The sequence below is a fragment of the Corylus avellana genome, chromosome 1, assembly GCF_965113065.1.
Source record: "Corylus avellana chromosome 1, dhCorAvel1.hap1.2, whole genome shotgun sequence".
Taxonomy (NCBI): domain Eukaryota; kingdom Viridiplantae; phylum Streptophyta; class Magnoliopsida; order Fagales; family Betulaceae; genus Corylus; species Corylus avellana.
Window position 1 is genome coordinate 21,609,179 of NC_142490.1, and position 20,578 is coordinate 21,629,756.

At 36.8% G+C, this 20,578-nt stretch overlaps 3 protein-coding genes and 2 non-coding genes across 5 annotated transcripts; 4 read left to right on the top strand and 1 right to left on the bottom strand.

Moving 5' to 3' along the window:
• The first annotated feature begins 2,648 nt into the window (after window positions 1-2,648).
• LOC148588117 (protein SRC2-like) lies at window positions 2,649-3,176 on the top strand. Its single transcript, XM_088514144.1, has one exon. It carries the CDS (start codon window positions 2,649-2,651, stop codon window positions 3,174-3,176), a length of 528 nt encoding a protein of 175 aa, XP_088370270.1.
• Window positions 3,177-4,449: 1,273 nt separating this feature from the next.
• TRNAR-ACG (transfer RNA arginine (anticodon ACG)) lies at window positions 4,450-4,522 on the top strand. Its single transcript has one exon. It is a non-coding gene; the product is annotated as a tRNA-Arg (tRNA).
• Window positions 4,523-4,604: 82 nt separating this feature from the next.
• TRNAL-CAA (transfer RNA leucine (anticodon CAA)) lies at window positions 4,605-4,688 on the top strand. The gene has a single exon. It is a non-coding gene; the product is annotated as a tRNA-Leu (tRNA).
• A 299-nt stretch (window positions 4,689-4,987) lies between these two features.
• Window positions 4,988-8,348, bottom strand: LOC132170905 (uncharacterized protein At4g18257). The gene is made up of 3 exons (XM_059582059.2): window positions 8,021-8,348; window positions 6,604-6,924; window positions 4,988-5,332 (listed from the first exon to the last, which is right to left on the bottom strand). The coding sequence occupies exons 1-3, from the start codon at window positions 8,281-8,283 to the stop codon at window positions 5,185-5,187; spliced, it is 732 nt and encodes a 243-aa protein (XP_059438042.2). The 5' UTR covers window positions 8,284-8,348; the 3' UTR covers window positions 4,988-5,184.
• A 4,616-nt stretch (window positions 8,349-12,964) lies between these two features.
• On the top strand, window positions 12,965-20,125 carry LOC132169444 (protein argonaute 2). Its single transcript, XM_088512410.1, has 5 exons — window positions 12,965-13,413; window positions 13,483-13,536; window positions 13,663-13,797; window positions 15,436-16,636; window positions 18,430-20,125. Exons 1-5 carry the CDS (start codon window positions 13,131-13,133, stop codon window positions 19,880-19,882), a joined length of 3,126 nt encoding a protein of 1,041 aa, XP_088368536.1. The 5' UTR covers window positions 12,965-13,130; the 3' UTR covers window positions 19,883-20,125.
• The last annotated feature ends 453 nt before the right edge of the window (window positions 20,126-20,578 follow it).

A 20,578-nucleotide genomic window follows, 5' to 3' on the forward strand; every position in this document is an offset into this window, starting at 1 on the left:
AGATTTTGACTATTAATGGAAAAACACCAAAAAGAAAATGAAACTTAGAAGAACCAAGCAACTAGCGAAGCCATGGCGGCTGCAAATGCAGCCGGAACACCCAACACCGCTCCGGCGCTTTCCATTGTTGGTGACGGTGCAATTCCCCCGACATCTTCAAGTGCAGCTGTGGCTCTGAAAGTAACAAAAGCCAGAAGAACCACACTGTAGATGGTCAAAGCCATGGTCACCCTGCAACTTGCCATTTCCCACTAGTTTCTTAAGCAATTAAGAACAAGTAGGAGTAACTTGAAGGAAATTGTAGAAGCAGGTGTTTGAGTTTTCAGTGAGGGAAAATGAGAGTCCAAATGGTCCTTTATAGGAAGGATTTGTGGAGATGATAAGAATCTAACACCTATTTATGTTTGTTTAACCACAAGCAACATCATTTTAAGGTGGTGGGCTTTCATTATAATTATGACTGGCAGTATACCCCGTACCAGCCTGGACCAACTGTGCAACCAAAGAAGACTCACTTTCCAGGCAAGTTTTGCTAATTATCTTGGAAGTTTACCAGCTTGTGATGTTTATTTTGGGAATATTTTTTGGTTGAGTTGGTGATATCATTCACAGCGAGAAACAGTTCTAGCTATGAGATGTTTATTTTGGGAATATTTTTTGGTTGAGATGGTGATATCATTCACAGCTAGAAATGTTTCTAGCTATGATCTCCCCCAAAGGCGACGTAAATGTCAATGTTCAAACATCTCTAATTTTTATTTCAATCGCTATGTTTAAGGACATTTGCAAAATGTCACTATTCGAACGTTACTAATTCAATCGGTGACTTTTTTGGGCTTAAAATGTCACCTTCCACATGTCCATATTTTGAAACAAATTTGTCGTGTAATGACATTTCAAAATTTACTCGATAAAACTTTTGGGAGATTAATAGGAATTCTTTTCAAAAAAAGAAAAAATTATTTCTGAAAAGAGAACTTTTATTCGTCTTTCTTTTGTTTTTTCTCTATACAATTTTTTAAAGAATTAGTCGTTGGATCTATAGGACCCACATTCAGGAGTTATTTTTATTTTCCCTTTTATTAACAAACTCCTTAAAGAGAATTTAATTTAAATTTGCATACAACTAAAGCCAAACAAGTGGTGCTAGCAAATAGTAGTAGTAAATTAAATTAATAAATTATCCAAATTACACCTGGCCATGTAACTTATATTAATAAAAAATCTCTCCAATAAAAAATCATTTTTATCTTTTCTCCTTTAAATAAAAAAATTACTCTCTCTCTCTCTCTATAGTTTGGTTGCTCCATTTACTCCAATTGTGCCTTCAATGCTACTGCTTGCTATTGATTCATTGAATGACACTTGAAACTTATGAAACTTGAAATGGTCTATTGAATTCTAACAAACCTGCAATAAATTAGAAAAATAAATAAATTGCAATAATATGACTGTTATTGAATTAAACTTGCTATTGAGTGCTTGGTATTGAATGCTTATTTTTTATTTTTAAATATGCCCGTTAGAAAAAATATAAAATTTTGAAGAATATGACCGTATATATATATATATATATATATATATATATATATATATGAATTTTTAAAAATACGACCATCAAAAAAAAAAAAAAAGATAAATATTGAAAAATATGAAAATGGATAACTAAAATATTGAGCCGGATGTAGGTGCTTTTGAAAAAGTGAAAAATATTTTATAAATGACATTTTAGACTTTAAACCTATAACATAGGTGATGTTAGTGGGAATAAAATCCTCTCCATAACAAATACTGAATAATTATTAGGATTTAAAAAAAAAAAAATCATTCTAACAGTCATTTCATTAATGCGATAAAACTTGAGCGCTAACTTTAGCTAATACAATGTCATTGATATATTTATGGGCTTCCTCCATATGAACTTATTCGTTCATAAGAGAAAGTGCTTATGTTGCTAGTCTATGCGCTACTCTATTCGCCTCATTTTTAACATGAGGCATCTCCCACTTGTACGTGTAAGCGATTCAACATCATTCTAGCATCGTTAATTAATTGGCCATATCTGCACCAATTCTTATATGCTTCCTCAATATTTGCGCTACCTGAAGTCCGTCTCTTTCCAACTCCACCTTTTGTAGTCTCAAGCTTTTCCATTTTTAGATCATATTTTTAATCTCTTCATGATCTCGTTATGATCATATTTTTTTAATTTAAAAAAAAAAAAAAAAAAAAAAAAATTTCCTCAAAGTATTTGTTTCTTCTTTTTCCTCCATGATTCTTTTAAAGCACCTCTACATCTATAGAATTAAATAAAAATAAATAAATAAATAAAAAACTCTACATCTATAGTTAAGAAAATGAAGGGTCCAGATTCAAAAGCAGTTTGTTTAAGGCAAACGACGTCGTGGCATTTTAACAAAAACGTGAGGAAACGAACTCTCCAGTTAAGGTATAAGTTTGCTTTTTTGTTTTTCCCCGGTAAAAATTCTGCGTCGTTTGCCTTAAATAAATTGGTATTGAATCTGGACCGTCTATTTTCTTTGCATGATTTGTCCAGTTTTTTTCCTTTAAATCGAAAATAGAAAAATGTTTGAATCGCTAAACGTACGTATAATATACGTATGATTATGAAGCTCCATTTCTCTCTAATGGAGCACAAGTCAGATTCCCGAAGAAGAAAGGCTGCGGCGGCGGCGCGGCCTCTGAGAGAGATAGAGGTGCTGATAATCTCGGCCCAGGGCCTCAACAACGTGAAGCACGTGACCAGGATGAGGCCCTACGCGGTGGTCTACGTCGACAAGGACCACGTGGCGAAGACCCACGTGGCCGAGCACGGCGGAACCGACCCCACATGGAACGAGGTCGTGAAGGTTAAGTTCAAGGAGGGTTTGCCGGAAAGTGACGTCATGGCGGCTCTGAACGTGGACATATATGCGCGCGGCCACGTGCGGGAGAAGCCGGTAGGGAGCGCTAGGGTGTTGCTGTGCGATGTGCTGAAGGGAGGGGACCCGTGTGAGCCGTTGGATAATCCGATCCAGTGCATCACGGTGCAGGTGTGGAGGCCCTCCGGTAGGCCCCATGGGCTTCTCAACTTGTGGGTCCCGCCGACTGGTATGTTCTTGATGAGGAGGCCGGAGTCTCTGTCTTTCAGCGTCAAGGAAGCGGCGGATGAGTAGGCGGTGGAACGCGAAGAGCTGCCAGAGGATTTCTAGTTTTTTTGTTTTTGGTTTTTGGTTTTGTGCATGTTGGACACGTGTGAGTGTACGTGTGTCTCTTGTTTAGGTAGCATATATTATACGTAGTTGTTTTTCAGTAGTTTGGTGAATGTCTTTTCCTTGCAGCATAGGTAGAGATAAACACTCAATGACTCGAGGGATTTAAATTGTCATGTATTCTAGTAAGAAAATAAAATAGCATATATATAGCGGAATTAAAATTATAAGAAATGTTGGGAATAGTTCGAATAAATAGCCTAGCCCATCGAAGTAACTGGTATAGCTAAAGAATGTTGTTAAACTAGGCAAAGTTTTGTAAATAGAACAAATTACAGACCAGCAAAGGACGAAAATGGGCATGATTGTCTTGAGATCTTTCAACTTCTCGAGATCCTTCAACCCTATACAGGGGACAGGGCCAACTCAATGTATTAGGGGGCCTTAGGCGAAATTTTGAAGTTTGACCTTTTTTTTTTTTTTTTTTTAATATTTAAATATTAATTACATCATATTTATTTTAATAATATTATTTTATTTTTATAATATTATTATTATTATTATTTTCATTCTCATTGTTGTTTCATAACTTTTAAGTTTAACTTTTAACTAATTGCCCAAAAAAATTGATGTGGCATGTTTATTTTTTTGGGTTAATTGGTCTTATTTTACAATTGGCTTATTATATTGGGACCTTATTTTAAAAGCCTTAAATTTTTATGGGAAAAAATTTTGGGCCTTACTAACTGGGGGCCCTAGGCGACCGCCTCAGTGGCCTAGCTATTGAGCCGGCCCTGACAGGAGACACAAACAAGAGTATGACCCTCAAAATACACTTCAACCATCCTCGAACCCCAACTGGGTGAGTTCAATCTTGATCGTGAACAATAAGATCCAAAAAGCATATAGTCAAATATCATAGTGATAAATTCAATTTAGAAATTTTTATGTATCTAGAAAAGCTGAAATTTGATATTTTCAATAGAGAAGTGCTACACATATTCTAAAGTGTTTACTTCTAATTAATTGCTTACTTTCTAACATAATAGTGAAAAATCATTATTGGATGAAATAACAAATAAAAGTAAATAGAGCATCTAATCATAATTTTTATTGCCACATCTTAGAAATATGTATAGCATTTTTTGTTTTAATACGTGAATCATGGTGAGCGTACGTGATTGACTTGTGGCTAAGATTTCATTATATATAATTTATAACACACACTAACAACAAGGACTCTGTGGCCCAATGGATAAGGCGCTGGTCTACGGAACCAGAGATTCTGGGTTCGATCCCCAGCAGAGTCGTTTCAACTTTTGCCAGAAATTTTTCATCATATAATATTTAGTAATACGTTAAATATTATTCTTACGGAGACTACACACATCAGTCAGGATGGCCGAGTGGTCTAAGGCGCCAGACTCAAGTTCTGGTCCTCTAACGAGGGCGTGGGTTCAAATCCCACTTCTGACAAATCTTTATTTTTGGTTTTCCAGGTTGTTGCTCGGCGTATTGTAATGTTCAAAAGGAATTATTGCTTCAGTTAATAGAGATGTTGTAATCTCCCCTATCCCCCCATTCTCTACTTTTGAATAAAATTTTAGAAATAAAATAAATTTGATTATTTCAAATATGGAGAAGATCTTCCTCGAAAATCCATTTGATTAATTCTTGAACGAATTTCTCAAAACTCCAACTCATCAACAAGTTACAAGAGTACTGCATGTGGATGTGTTTATCTTCATTTCCTTTCAGATTTGGCTAAAGGGTGATGATAACCGAGAATTCATACTATAAAACACTGTAATGTACACAAGTAAAAAACAAATTGAAAAATATACACAGAAGATTTGATGGAGTGAATTCCATAAAAAAATCTACTTTTCACCATAAAATGAACGTGAAGGGCCCATGAAACTGCCACATGCTTGAGCTGGTAAAGTCTAGAGCAACTAACAAAAACATCTGATCATGTCTGTGCAGCTTTGAGGTTCTCCAGCCGTTTCTTTAAATACGCCTGTTTCAGTTTCTCACGACGAGCTGCTGCTTGCTCTTGCCTGCGCAGTTTAAGCTCAGAAGCCTTTTCTCTCGCTTGATTTGCCTCTTCATGAACTTCCCTGAAGGAAACCACAATCACACAATAATCATGTCATGTCATGTCAAATAACGCAATGGGACTCAGGAAATACACAAACAAAAACATCATCTTTAATTAGTAAGTGAACATTTCTCAGCTGTTCCATTTACACACAATTCTTTAGCTTTTTTTATGACAGGCCTAAAATCCATGTGAGTTCAACTACATCCCACAAAAGCCTTTTATCTTTACCATGAGACAAAGATCATAGTACCTATTTACAAAGTCAATTAAGATATATATATATATTGTTTTGTCGGATAAGGTTCAATCCGAAGTCAGATAGTTTCAAGTCAAAGTTGATCTACAGCAATAATAGAAGGGTTTAGTATCAAAAGTTCAAAAAAGTGTCAGCATAAGAAACTTCTGATTAGCATTGACTGCTGAACCTACGCCAATCCTGACTTATCAGCCGCAGTAATGCAATTTAGATGAGTAAAAAATAGCAACCACAACCAAAACGCAGGCCAAGTGTTTAAGAGCCCAAGGTTGTTATGAATAGTAACAGGCACTGGGAAAACAGTAATAATGCAATCAGATTATCTACAGAATATACAAACAATGTTGATTTCTAATTAGGGGAAACTACCTTTTGCCCCCATTAACTATAATGCCTTGATACTTTTCCCCTCATGAACTGCCAACTGCACTACTTTGCCCCCATGAACTACCATTTTGTGCTCAAAACTCCCTTCCGCCAGTCAAAACCATTAACTCAGATGGTCAATCCGTCACTTTGCGTCACTTTTCCCCCATGAACTACAACGCATTGTCACTTTGCCCCCATGAACTAGAACGCATTGTTACTTTTGACTGTCTGAGTTAACGGCTTTAACTGATGGAAGGAGGTTTTGGACACAAAATGGTAGTTTATGGGAGCAACATAGTACAATTGACAGTTTATGAGGGAAAAGTGCCAAGGCGTTGTAGTTCATGGGGGCAAAATGTAGTTTCCCCTTCTAATTATCTACACAACATATAGTCTCTTGTTTGGAACCAAATATGACAACATATTGAGAATACCAGGAGAAACTATGAAATGTCAATAGCCGCTAAGTGATTAATACATTGTACTGCATGTTATAGACCTGAACAAATGAACTGCATCAGATTATTGACCAAAGTAAATTATACAGCCAAAGGCCTTGCCCTAATCAACAATTGCCAACTAAATCAAATCTTAGACATTACTAGGAATATTACAACACAACAAAATCTATGTACCATACCAGAAAGAACTAAAACGCGTACCTCACAAAGCGCTTGTGTTCATCATTGTTGAGTGTTCCAGCAGTCCGCCCCAGCCCCAAAGGTTTTGTATTAAACAAGAAAGAGGCATTATTCTCACCATCTTCACTCTCTGGCGGCACCGTGGCAGAAGTATCTTGGTCCTGAGGGGGCTGTGATTCATCCTGCACATTGTTCTTGCGGAAGAAATCCACACAATACTTCTCCTTATCTTCTTCATCCGATAGCTCTCCCCTAACTAGCTTATCATATAATTGGGCCTTCCTCTCTAATGCCGCATAGCTGGCTGATCCATCTTTAACTGCTTTCAGCTCAAGTTTGTCCCTGGATTTCGGTGCAAAACAGAATTCAACTTAGTGGCAGGCCAAATTAGAGTCCAGAGGCAATTATATTTTTTCTTACGAGGGACAAAATATGAGACTGAAATATTTAAAAAGGCAACATTGGCTTTTACTGAAATTGCCATGGCACGTGGGAATCGGACACTTCTTGCATTGAAAGTTTGGCATGCTGGACACTTGAGGACACAACGTTAAAGCCATTGATTGTCTACAGTCATTCGGAAACTAATAGAAAAAAGTGCCTTCACTCACTCGAAAACAGAAAAGTGAAGAACTATAAGGTGTTATATGTTTTTGTAACGAAAAGTTTCATAATTCATTTACCCTCAAGTACCCTAATGAATGCAAACAGACACTCAAACATTGACAAATGTAAATGTTCAATAATATTATTGTGCTCATGTCCTCATCTCTAAATCTTGGAAGTTATCGTGTCCGGAAGAGTATATTACATCCAGGCATGGAAAGAGAAAGTGGGAGAGTCAATCATGATCAACTGAAAACGTAAAACTAGAAACCCTTTATTGGAAGATGATCTTTAACAGTATTTACCCAATCAAAACATAGAAGATTCCTGTAACAGCTGCAATATGTGATATTAGATAAGCCTCTAATCATGTTTTCTTAGTCCCTCCACCCACAGAACAAATCCTTTTCTAAGACTACTGTAAATAAACCAATCAGTCAGCAACCCAAGTAATCCATGACAATACCACCAGAACCTACGGGTGAAGCAATTGAATTTTGTAATCACATAACATAAAATCAACACAAAAGGTGATATAGGAGTGGTCGCCAGGAACCCAATCACTTTGAAATCAACCTGCCGAACCACATTAAAGACGATTTTTTTTCTTTTCTTTTCTTTGAGAACTTTGAAACTTCAGAGCAACAACCTTCGATTATTCGATACCATGTATGTTAACTTTGTTGTAATCTTTAGATTACGTAGCAAAGACACAGAAACAAACCCAAAACGGAAACCCAAAACAACATTTGCCAACAAAATCAATCTCAAAACTTCAATTCAATTGTAGAAGAAGGGTAAAAGAGAAAAGCGAGAAAGAAGAGAAGGGTACTTGTGGGCGCGGGCTTCGACGCCGGAGTTCTTGACGGAGAAGGAGTTGGAGATCTTGGTGGGCTTGGCGCGGTGGAAGGAGAGGGCGTCGGGGTCCTTGGTCTTCTTGGACTCCTCCTGGGACTTGTAGAGATGGGCCTTCAGCTCCATGATGGAGGAGGCCCCGACGCCCTCTATGGCCCTGTGCTTCTTCGGCATTATCGACGACTCCGTTAGCCATCCCAGCGACTCCACCACCCTCCTCTTCGTCTCCTCCTCTCCCATCTCTCTCTCTCTCTCTCTCTCTCTCGCGTGATAGGGAAGGGAATTTGGCTTGCTCAAGTTGGGGGCGGTGGAGGACATGGGCTGGGCCAGTCGTGTGAATGGCCCCGCCCATCATCGTCGTTTTTATTTCTTTTTCTTAAGGAGGGTAAAAATGCGAATAATTTGTTTTCAAATGAATCATTTAAAAGCTTTCTTTTTTTTTCTTTTTCTTTTTTTTTTTTTAACTTTAAAAGTTTTATTTTTCAACGCAATTCAAAAAATTCTCTTAATAAATTATTTGTTCCCACCAATTTTGAGCTTAGAAAAAGCCTAAAGTTTGGTAACATTTTGTATAAAACAAAATTGAACTAGAACACCCTTAAAGTTTATATTATAGCAAGGAGAGAGAGAATTTTAAAAACTCCATAAAGATTGATTGGATTGAGATTTCCTATAATTCTCTTTAAATTTGAGATTCTCAAATGAAAGCCCCTACTATGTGGTCGGTGCATAAAATTGGTGTTTTGCAGCATCTACTCATGTGATGACACATCACCAAGTGCATTTCAACAAAATAAGATCAAAACACTAGATAACAGCAAACCCAAAATCAAACGACTGTTCCCGCGCATTAGCAAACCCATAACCAAACCACTGGCGCCAACCAACAAAACCCAAATCATTGATGCCGGCGTGACCCACTGCTAGGTACTGCCAGACTCAGTCGTGGGCCACCAACTCTGGCCCATTTTTTTGCGAAACCCAACCTCAAAATCAAATTTTAATTCCTCAAAACTTATTTTTGGATTCAAAACTAAATCTTAGAAGGGAAGGTTAACCCTTTAGAGATTTTATCATCCTAAAGGGATTCACCAGAGAGGGAAGCCGCCTGCTGTGACCCAGCCGTGGGTCACTACTAGCATTTCAGCAGACCTAGCCACCTGGGTGGCTAGGTCTGGCCGACCGTGGGCTTGGCGTGACCCACAGCCAGTGTTTCAGTAGACCCACAGGTCTTTTTGTCTCTCTCTTTGAGCTCCAGCTTCTCTTGTGCTTCTTTCTCTCTCTCATAGCTCTCTATGTTAAATGACAAGGATAAGGAAGAAAAAGAAGAAATGGGAGAAGAGTTGTCGGCAGATGGGTAAGGATAAGGAAGAAGAAGAAACTCTTCAAAATCTAGTGTTTTAGGTTGTAGGTTAGTTTTGTGCATTTTTTGTGCTTTAGGTGATGTGTCAATCTCCTATTGGGGTTGCAAAAGACCACTTTTGCAGCCCGACCACATAGGAGGTTTTCCCTTCTCCAATTCATAAATTTCAATTGTTTATCTTATCTAAAATAAATCATATTTCAGCATTTAATGAAAAAATTTAATGAGGAATCCACCATCAAGGAATTTAATAAAACATGTTTCCTCATTAAATGCTAAAATATGGCTTATTTTAGACGTTTAGATGAGATGAATAATTGAAATTTATGAATTGAGAATCTCGAATTTAAAGAGAATTCTAAGAGATCTCAATCCAAATTTTGAGAGAGACGGGAGAAGAGAAAATCGTCTTAAATTGTTGTGCACTGGACTATATATACTTTCAATTTAATAGTTTCAACTTTCAATGTATGTTCATTAACATACATTTAATTTCGAAACCAACAGAAAATAAATGCTAATTCAACAATCATTAAAATATGACAATTCGATATTAACACACACTTAGAGTTTGTTTGTCATTGCGTTTGAGAAATAATGTTTTTAAGTTAAAAATACTTTTAGTAAAAACTTTATTTTTAAGCTTTTGACAAAAGTGTGTATTGGACATTTTTATGCTTTTTGGACCCTTAAAAGCATTTTTAATTTTTTCTACCAAACGAGTACTTTTTTCTTCAAACAGACTTTATGAGTGTTAAAAGCATTTTTAGACCTCTCAAACGCAATTTCAAACAAACCCTTAATCTTGATCTCTAGATTAAGTTTATAATTAACAATTTTTTAATTATAACCGTTAGATCATAATTGTTAGTAACAATTACTTAATTTCAATTGTTAGATTAAACTTGATTTAATCTTACAGTTAACTTTACTAACGGTCAAATAAATTCAACCGTTGGATCTACCTAGGAAGCAAATTACAATCAAAATTCAAATTTAAGTGCCAAGTGCACCATCAAGGCGTCACTAGCGCCCATTGTCACGCACACACAAATGCATATACCCAAGTATTGCTTTAAAGTAATAGCTTAGTGTGAGTTAGACGCTATGAATGACTCACTCAATTTCTCTTCGTGAGTATCTCCTCTTCCAAATCTCTTTAAATACCTTCAATTGTAAAATATTCTCAAACCAACATATATACATAATTATACTAATTTTGAAAACTCTTTTAAGATTAAAAATGGTAGATAAATGAATAATGTTACACTTATTCTTACTTTTTCATGTTTATTTCTCCACACTTTGGTGACTTTTAAAACCAGCATGGGATATAAGATGGATCTTTATAAAATTTTAATTCAATAATGGTCTTAAAAATTAACAATTATAATTGCTGAAAGTAGTATTCATGCTTTTATGAATGAAATATTGTGTGATTGAATAAAAAAGAAAAGAGAATAATAAATGATTTTTAAAACTTATTGGGGATTCCTAATTACTTTGCGTGTTGTGCAACTAAATAATCATAATCTGTAAGCTATCATTATTCTTCTATCACTGTTAATGACTTAAAATGAGAACTAAGTACTTTTTTTAATTGCAATTTGTACTCAAGTGGGCATGGGAGCCCATCTAACATTATTATCTCTATTTTATTTGAAAATGATATATTTATTTTATGATTAGAGACAAATTTAGTGCATTTAATTATATACATAACATACATAATACATAATGTACATTATTTAAAAAGACGTGTTACTAACTTTAATAAGGCTTTGGCCCCTCGATCTGCCTGCTTGGATGTGAACTAAACTTTGGTCCAGACCTTTGGGTCGTGGATGTGATTTTGGTCCAGGCCTTTGAGTTGTGGACGTGAACTTTATCCTGACTTTTGGGTCAAGGAGGAATTTGAGCTACCTATGCATTGGATTGTGTCTGTCTTATGTAGATCTGTTATCTCAACTGAAAACTAGTCATAGGTTAGCGGAGGTTTTAGGTGATGATTGTATCTTTGTAGCTTCGGCTATAATTTGCATTTTCAGGGCTTTGTGCTCCTGCAATGTAAGAGCTTTATGCTCGTGATTATTATCAATGAAATTGAAATGTTTTTCTTTCAAAAAAAAAAAAAAAACTTTAAATCTAAATCTTGACCATAAAATAGATAAAGGATAAAATGCTACTCTTTTCTTTTCTGGTTCCTCACCCATTTCCTTTTGACGCATGGTAGCACCGGCATTGACCTAACAAGGACAGTTTAATCTTGATACGTGACTCCTACTCTATGCGTTTCTTCCTGCTCTAATTATAGGTCTCGTCATTACATCATCTTGGTTTCACTTGCGATAGTTCAATGTTCGAGGTGGGTATAGAGAGATTTGGCTTACATGCTGTTATTAAAATAACAACATGTATGTTGTAATTTAATCAACGGTCAAAATTGAATTTTTCAAAATCTATTTTCATTTTCTTTCTCATATTAAATGCTTCTAAAAGTAAGTCAACTTTAAAATTCAATCTTGACTGTTGATTCAACTACAACATACATGTTGTTATTAAAATAACAGCATGTAAGCCGGATCCGGTATAGAGGACGAGGTCGATTCCGGTGAGCAGTCAAGCAACACGAATGGTGGTGGTGGTGGTTATGGTTGAGGAGTAGCGTGGAGGGATGTGCGTGATAGTGGAGGGAGAGGAAGAGCGTGGAGTGGTGGTACCGGTCAGGTTTAGTGGGTGGAATTTGCTCCACCTACTAAGCGGCAGTTTCAACCTCTCATATCTTTGATTGAACTTGTGCCCAATATTTGATAGGTTATTGAGAAATGTAAAATATATATATATATATATATATATATATATATATATATTCTTATATTCTTACAGTCAAATTCTCTCAACTGACAGTTTTGTTTTGAAATAATATTATACGGTTAGGGTTAGTTGACTTATATTAACATAATATAAACTTAATACATAAAATTAATACGGCTAGTCTAATATAGAAAGACCCATAACATCAAAGATCTTTGAGTTCACTTTGATACCACATGGAATTAATTATAAATTAAGTAAAGCATAAGAATTGATTCATATTTTTTTCTTTAATTTATACTTTGTGTTTGGTTGTGGAGAATATGGAGAGGTAGGGAATGGGATTCTGTTTCTAAACTAGTTGATCACTTTTTAAACAGAGGTCGTGCAACGTTCATGGGCTCCTCTTCATGCTTCACGGCGTTTGTTGCCAAGCCCAACAGGTTTAGACGACGTTTGTTGCCCAGCTCTACATTGCCCAAACGTGCAATTTTATTGAAAATTGACATTTAAAGTGTCAAAGTATAGTTTAATCGGCTGTAAAGATGTGAACGTTAATTTGTCTTCTCCTTCCTTTTGAAATTATTATTTTTTAAATTGCATATTTTAAAATTAATCTCACCCGTTAATTTTATAAATAAGTAGGTTCGTACGATACACAGTAACTTACGCAGAAGCTTCTGAAATTCCCTCGCGAACCCAACGCGCGACTTCCTCTTTTCTTTACTTTTTCTTTTTGTGGGCCCTCACCCATGGCCTTTCGGCACAGGGGCATTGATCCAGCAACGTCTGTATGCATTTCTTGCATCACACTCTATATGGGTTTCTTGGTTCCCTAATTCTAGATCTCGCAGTTATTACATGCTCTTGGTTTAATCAGTGACCGTTACGAGTTTGCTCCCGAGATCCAATGGAGAGAGGAGGTGGGTACGGAGGACGAGGACGAGGCAGAGACGGAGGGGGTGGAGGTGGAAGAGGAAGAGGGAGAGGAGGAGGAGGAAGAGGAGGAGGAGGAAGAGGGAGGGGAGGAGGAGATTATCAGCAGCAGCAGCAGCAGCAGCAATGGAGGGATTCGAGGCAAGGTGGTTTCCAAGGATGGGAGCAACAACGATCAGGGGATAGTGGCTTCGATGCGGGTCCTCGGAGGAGTCAATGGGTGGGTGATTCCGGTGACGGGTCGAGCAGCACAAGTGGTGGTGGTGGTTATGGTCGAGGAGGAGCGTGGAGGGAAGGGCGTGGTGGTGGTGGTGGAGGAGGAGGAGGAGGAGGAGGAGGAGGAGGCGGAGGAGGGAGAGGGGGAGCGTGGAGTGGTACCAGTCAGGTTCAGTGGATGGAATCTGCTCCACCTATTCAGCATCAGCGGGTGGGTGATTCCGGTGACGGGTCGAGCAACACGAGTGGTGGTGGTGGTAGTTATGGTCGAGGAGGAGCGTGGAGGGAAGGGCGTGGTGGTGGTGGTGGTGGTGGAGAAGGTGGAGGGAGAGGGGGAGCGTGGAGTGGTACCAGTCAGGTTAAGCGGGTGGAATCTGCTCCACCTATTTGGCAGCAGCGGATATCTCCGCCTGAACCTGTGCCCGGTATTTGATCTATTTCTAAATTTAATTTATACTTTCTGTTTGGTAGCTGAGAATATGGAGAGGGAAAGGAATTGGGATTCTGTTTTTGAACTAAATGATCACTTTTTATGCTTTCGGTTGAGTTGACCAGTATAATTGGCAACGGTTAGATTATGATGAGTATATGAAACTGGGAAGAAAATCTAGGAAAATTGTGGTGGTAAAATTGGTTGTTTCATTAGTATATCCATAAATAGGCTTTGCGTTTGTCTATGAAACTTCTTGGGAATAAATGGCCTTGAAGATTAGTAGCAAGTGTATGATGATGGGCGTTTCACAATTTCTGGTTATGATAGTTTTTATTTTTTATTTTTTATTTTTATTTATTGGTATGATAGTATTTATGAAGATTAGCAGCAAGCTTATGATAATGGCGTTTCACAATTTTCAGGTTATAGTATTATTAATGAAGATTGGAATCAAATTCCAATACTTTTATGGGGTTGGTCTTATTTTTCTCTGTAACTGTTTCTAGAATCCATTACTGAACTGATTGCATTTGAAGTGCCTCATTTGTTTTCTTATTTGAAGTTATGCAAAAGATAGAAAGAAGTATAGAAGGTGAAGTTAGTGATATTAATCCATGTGGAGGGGGCGCTTTACACGGGTCCGACCCGATAGGGGTGGGTAGACGAAGTGGCCCTGCCTTGGAAGGGTTTCTCGTCATAAAAAAAAGTGATACTAGTATTCAATTGAGTTTTTTTGCAAGTTATGAATATGAATTATTAATTAAAGCGGCATATTTCAAACTGGGAAAATTTCCATTTACTATGTGTTTTTGGTTTTTGGATATAATAGATTTAATTTATCTTATCAAAATATCATTGTAATAATCCATTTGTCAAGGTGTCACTTTGGTTGCGCTAGAAATTTATTTATTATTTTTGGTTTTAATATATTTTTTAATATGTCAGATGACTCACAGTCATCATAGTTTCGTTAAGATTGACTTCCTTTAAAACCCAAGAAGGCATAGCTACGTTTAGATTAGATTTTTAGTAAAAAAATAACTTAAATTTTCAGCAACAAAAATAGCTATACTTGCAACAATTTGTACTAGTTATATTTCTAGTATTTGGGCCACTATTTGTTTTCTATATAGAATTTAGGTAATATAAATATTCGATTATCAACCCATTCTTCATTTTTATGGATTGTTATCAAGCTGAAGTACAATAGAATTGTCTCTAAACTTAGGAGGAAATGATTGGAATTGTGGAACCTACACTGTGGTAAGACATATTCATCTGTTCTTTAATTACTAAAAGTGCTTGTAAAATTGGAAAATAAAATTAATGGAAGTTGCTAATTTATGGGTGCAATGCTAGGTTCTTTCTTTTCTTACCATTCTGCATCTGTGCTAAACAACTTGATTTCAAAAGTTGTCCTTGTGCCCTTAATTTTTTTTTTGTTCAAGCACTTATCAGCATATATTATACTGTCTTCTTTTTGTATTGACAGAAAAAATGTAAATACAAAAACTCATTTGAATTTCTTGATCTTTTGTATCTGCCTATGCATTCTGTTGCAGAGAATAGAGCCATTTGAATTCAATATTTTCAGCAGCCATAGTGATTAATGAAACTTTTTTCTTCTCAGATCCTATTGTTCCAAAATTGCAATCGTTGAAACTTTCAGAAGAGTTGACTCTTCCATCTGGTCCTCCAGAAGATTCAGATAGAATTCTCCCTGTGAAACGACCTGATGAAGGTGGCACAGTTCATATTAGAACTGCCACACTTCGTGTTAATCATTTTCCTGTCAAATTCAGTCCAGAGACTATTATAATGCACTACGATGTTAATGTGAAACCTGAGGGGGGTCGGCCTGTGAAAATTTCCAAATCAAGTCTGTCTATTATCAGAAATAAATTATCTTCTGATGATCCTGATCGATTTCCCTTGTCAAGGACTGCATATGATGGTGAGAAGAATATTTTTAGTGCAGTATCATTGCCCACTGGAAAATTTAATGTGGAAGTCCCTGAAGGAGAAGACATGAAGGGGGGTCAATATGTAGTTACCATAAAGCGTGTGAATGAGCTCAAGTTGGGCAAGTTGAATGATTACTTGAGTGGGTATCTCTTGTCAATCCCCCGTGATATATTACAAGGAATGGATCTTGTCATGAAGGAAAATCCAGCTAGGCACATGATCTCTACCGGTCGGAATTTTTTCCCCAGAGAATCTGGGGAAGAAGATTATCTTGGATGGGGCATCACAGCATCTAAAGGGTTTCAACATAGCCTAAAGCCCACCTCCCAGGGTCTAGCCATGTGTCTAGACTACTCTGTTTTGGCATTTCGAAAACGAATGCCAGTTATAGATTTCCTCACGGAGCATATTTATGGTTTTGATATAAATAATTTCCGAAGGTTTAGGAGAGAAGTAGATGCTACGCTGAAAGGGTTGAAAGTGAGTGTGACTCACCGTAGGACAAAACAGAGGTACACCATTGTGGGGTTAACGAAGGATAATACACGACAAATATCATTCACTGTAGATGATCCAGAGGGCCAAAATCAACCAAGGCAAGTCAGGATTGTAGACCATTTCAGGGAGAAATATGAAAAGGATATTATGTACAAGGATATTCCCTGCTTGGATTTCAAAGGAAATAAGAAAAACTTTGTACCAATGGAGTTTTGCATCTTAGCTGAGGGGCAAGTGTATCCGAAGGAGCAGTTGGAGCATTTGGATAGAAATGCAGGCGTGATGTTAAAGAACATTTCACTACCAAACCCGAAGCTTAGGGAGAATCAGATATGCAGCATGGTACGCTCAGAAGGTGGACCTTGTGGGTATGTGAATATGAAACTTCAGTCTTTTTTTTTTTTTTTTTTTTTCTCTCGATAATATGAAATTATTCTGTAGAACTTTCATTGTTTCATTCCTGGATTTTTCCCAGTCAGTGTTTCATGAAACAACACATTAGGGTGCATGAGTGCTTTTAGTATTTGTAGGTGTTGCCTCGCTTACAGCAAAGACAATTGTTTTGCTATTAATGGTTTATTGATTCTTATGGAAACACTTGAAATTAGATGCTAAAACATTACAATAATATTGCACTTCAATGTTTGTCGAGAAAATTGAGTGAATTGTCTGTAGCCTACTAATTTTATAGTTAACCCATGAAAGCAAATACATAGATGGTTACTTGGTTTTTATGCTGTGACACGAACTTAAAATTCTTGGTTTTTGTATAAATCTCCTGCCAGCCACCTCTAATGATTATTAAGCAATGCACATCATCAACATTTTTTTTTTTTTTTTTGACATTGATGCCGTCATTGTACTATTTGGGTTTGGCTTGTATAATGAGTGTAAGTTCGAGTTTCTTTGAACTATTTTTTTATTTTTATATATATATATATATATATATATATATATATATATATATATAAGTAATTGAAAATTCATTAAAAGAGAAAATGCGCAACCCAAGTACACAAGAGTTTCATAGAACTAAATATTTAGGCACGCTTGGTCCTCTGATTAAAGCCCCCAGTGAAATTAGCTATTCCATTCGTTTGGTTACTTTATTATTCACGGGAATAGCTAGTCCGCATGAATAACTATCCTTAAAATGCAGAATACTTATTCCTCCCAAAAAGGAGAGAAATAACAATTCATTTCTTAATGGAATAGCACACTAATTAATATTTACACAAAAGCCCTCCAGGTATGTCTCTCTTCCCTCTTCCAAGGTATGTCTCTCTTCCCTCTTCCAAGTATATTTCTCTCTTTCTCTCTCATATTTCGTCTCACTCTCTCTCTCTATTCGGCTTTTTTTCTCTCTTTGTGTCTGGTCTATTACTGGGCTTTAATTCATGAAGAACCTGATTCTCTGAACACAAGGATTGAATTATTTTTCCTCCTTTTTTTCCACAATCTCTTTGCTAAGCTTTTTGTCTCAGCAGTTTTTATTTTCCCAAGCTCTAATTTATCTCTCTTTAGCCAAAAAAAAAAAAAAATTATCTTGGACCCGTTTTATTTTCTATCTTCAGAAGAAATTCAAAATCCTGAAAATAGAGTGAAATCAAAAAAGGAAAATATCTGAATTTGGATCCATAAAAATGTAAACTAGAATTGTATTATAAGGTTGTTTTAGGAAATTCAATTATAATATGATTTCATTCACAAACATATTACACTGTACCAAATAGTAAAATACATATTCAGGGTTATATTCTAGTGTTACGACCAAACTAATGCACATGAATAGCTATTCATTTTTTCAGTGGAATAACCATTCTATGTACTAAACGTGCCCTTAGTTGTAATGGAGTTATTAAGGGCATGTTGTGATTAAATAGCTGGCAAACCAATAAATTTTGGATGGATAAACCTTTCATTTCATGTGTCTTGTTTATTTGGGTGTTGATAGTTGGATATAGATGAGCTTCAGATAATTTCCAATTGAGTATGACATAGGTATCCTAAGAATGTTTTTCTCATCCCCCCCCCAAATATTATTTGACATGGATTGTTGTACATTTATGATTGGATCAAATTACTAATGCAGATTTTGCAATGTTGGTGATTAAGATTTTTGACTTTTTTTTTTGTGCAAATTTGGTTTTGTTATTGGCAGTGGAGGCTTGGCTAAAAATTTTGGAATAGCAGTAAACACAAACATGACAACAGTTAAAGGGCGTGTTATTGGGCCACCTGAGTTGAAGGTAGGTGCTTCGAATGGCAAAGTGATTAAGATAACAGTTGACAAAGAGAAATGCCAATGGAACCTTGTTGGAAAAGCAGTGGTGGAAGGCAAAAGAATTGACCGGTGGGGTGTTATTGACTTCAGCTCCTTTGATAGAAACGGACTAGATCCTAATAGTTTCATTCCAAAGCTTATTAATCGGTGCAAAAATTTGGGGATCTACATGGAAGAGCCTCTCATATATAAGTGCACTAAAATGGACAAATTCTCTAGAGTTGAGATTTTGCGTGAACTACTTGAAAGCGCTAATGAGGAGGCTTATAAGTTTAGCGGAGGCCATTTACAAATTCTTCTTTGTGTGATGTCTCGGAGGGATAATGGTTACAAATATCTCAAGTGGATCTCTGAGACCCAAGTTGGCGTAGTGACACAATGTTGTCTATCCACCCCTGCCAACAAAGCGAATGACCAGTATCTTGCAAATCTTGCGATCAAGATAAATGCCAAGCTTGGAGGCAGCAATGTAGAGCTTAATGACTCACTCCCCCTCTTTGAGAGCAAAGGCCATGTTATGTTCTTGGGGGCCGATGTCAATCATCCTAGTCCTCGGAACATTACAAGTCCATCCATAGCAGCTGTTGTTGCAACCATGAATTGGCCTGCTGCAAATCGCTATGCAGCACGTGTCCGCCCACAAGCCCATCGAAAGGAGAGAATTTTAAATTTTGGGGACATGTGTTTGGAACTTGTTGAATCTTATGCTCGATTAAATAATGTCAGGCCAGATAAGATTGTTGTCTTTCGTGATGGAGTAAGTGAGAGCCAATTTGATATGGTTCTCAATGAGGAGTTACTTGATTTGAAGAGGGCGCTCCAAACTGTGAAGTACTCTCCCACCATAACGATTATAGTAGCCCAAAAGCGACACCAAACTCGTCTCTTTCCAGAAAGCGCGAGGGATGGAGGTCCTACGGGCAATGTGTCTCCAGGCACAGTTGTGGACTCAAAAATAGTTCATCCATTTGAGTTTGATTTCTATCTTTGCAGCCATTATGGAAGCCTTGGGACGAGTAAGCCCACACATTACCATGTCTTGTGGGACGAGCATGGGTTCAGTTCTGACCAATTGCAGAAGCTCATATACAACATGTGCTTCACTTTTGCTCGATGCACTAAACCTGTATCGCTAGTTCCGCCAGTGTACTATGCTGACCTTGTTGCTTATAGAGGGCGATTCTACCACGATGCACTGATGGAGGGGCAATTTGGAGGCTCAGCAGCATCATCCTCATCAGTATCCTCATCTCGGTTGTCAACTGAATCGTTTGATCCAAATTTCTTCAAGTTGCACACTAGCCTGGAAGACAACATGTTTTTTGTTTGAAAGCCCCTCCTTGCCTATGGGACCTATTAAGGGAGTTTGTGTGTGAATCTAATGGTTTGTTAGTCGCAACATGTCATTTCTTGTTCTTGGGTTTCCTTTAAAGAACCTCCTATGTGAACTATTATAGGAGTTGGTGTGTCAATCTATTTGGTTTTAAGTCTCAGTCTGTATTTCCTCTAAAGAAACAGGATTTGTGGAAGCCATGTGATTTCGAGGAATGATTTGCTTATGTTTTGAGTCTTTTATCTGCCATCTCTGTGTTCTCTCTTAGTGTAAAGGTTTATGCAGGGGGACTGTTCTGCTTTTGTATGAGCCACACATTGAGTTAATGTATATGAATTTTATTTGGATTTTAAATGTTTTTTCTGTTTTAAAATCGTAACCCTAATCATAAAGAAGGCTACCATGCGTAATATGTAGAACCCACAAATGTTGGATATGTTGAATCATGTAATCAAACTTAGAGTTCTTAATTAGATATAAAACAATACAATTTAAGAATAAAAAAAAATTAAAAAAAAAATGTTGGTCCAGGTCACAGCTCCCATATTAGAAATCTAGTTAAAAAAATTCTCTATTTTTTTCTCCAAACTGGATTGGAGGAATTCTTTTTTATCTAATCTATAAAAGTGCGTGTGTTCATTTTTTTTAATAACGTGTGAGATGCATATGAGTTTTTAATAAAATTTATTCCAA

Bases quoted from the DNA above. Each gene is read 5' to 3' on its own strand.
- LOC132169444 (XM_088512410.1), top strand. From the start codon at position 13,131: ATGGAGAGAGGAGGTGGGTACGGAGGACGAGGACGAGGCAGAGACGGA. The intron at 13,414-13,482 runs GTGGTGGTGGTT...GAGGAGGAGGAG, and splicing joins CGGGTCGAGCAGCACAAGTG to GAGGAGGAGGAGGAGGAGGC. The intron at 13,798-15,435 runs GTATTTGATCTA...TTTTCTTCTCAG, and splicing joins TCCGCCTGAACCTGTGCCCG to ATCCTATTGTTCCAAAATTG.
- LOC148588117 (XM_088514144.1), top strand. From the start codon at position 2,649: ATGGAGCACAAGTCAGATTCCCGAAGAAGAAAGGCTGCGGCGGCGGCG.
- LOC132170905 (XM_059582059.2), bottom strand. From the start codon at position 8,283: ATGGGAGAGGAGGAGACGAAGAGGAGGGTGGTGGAGTCGCTGGGATGG. The intron at 6,925-8,020 runs GTACCCTTCTCT...ACCGAAATCCAG, and splicing joins GTCGAAGCCCGCGCCCACAA to GGACAAACTTGAGCTGAAAG. The intron at 5,333-6,603 runs GTACGCGTTTTA...GGTTTCCTTCAG, and splicing joins GAACACAAGCGCTTTGTGAG to GGAAGTTCATGAAGAGGCAA.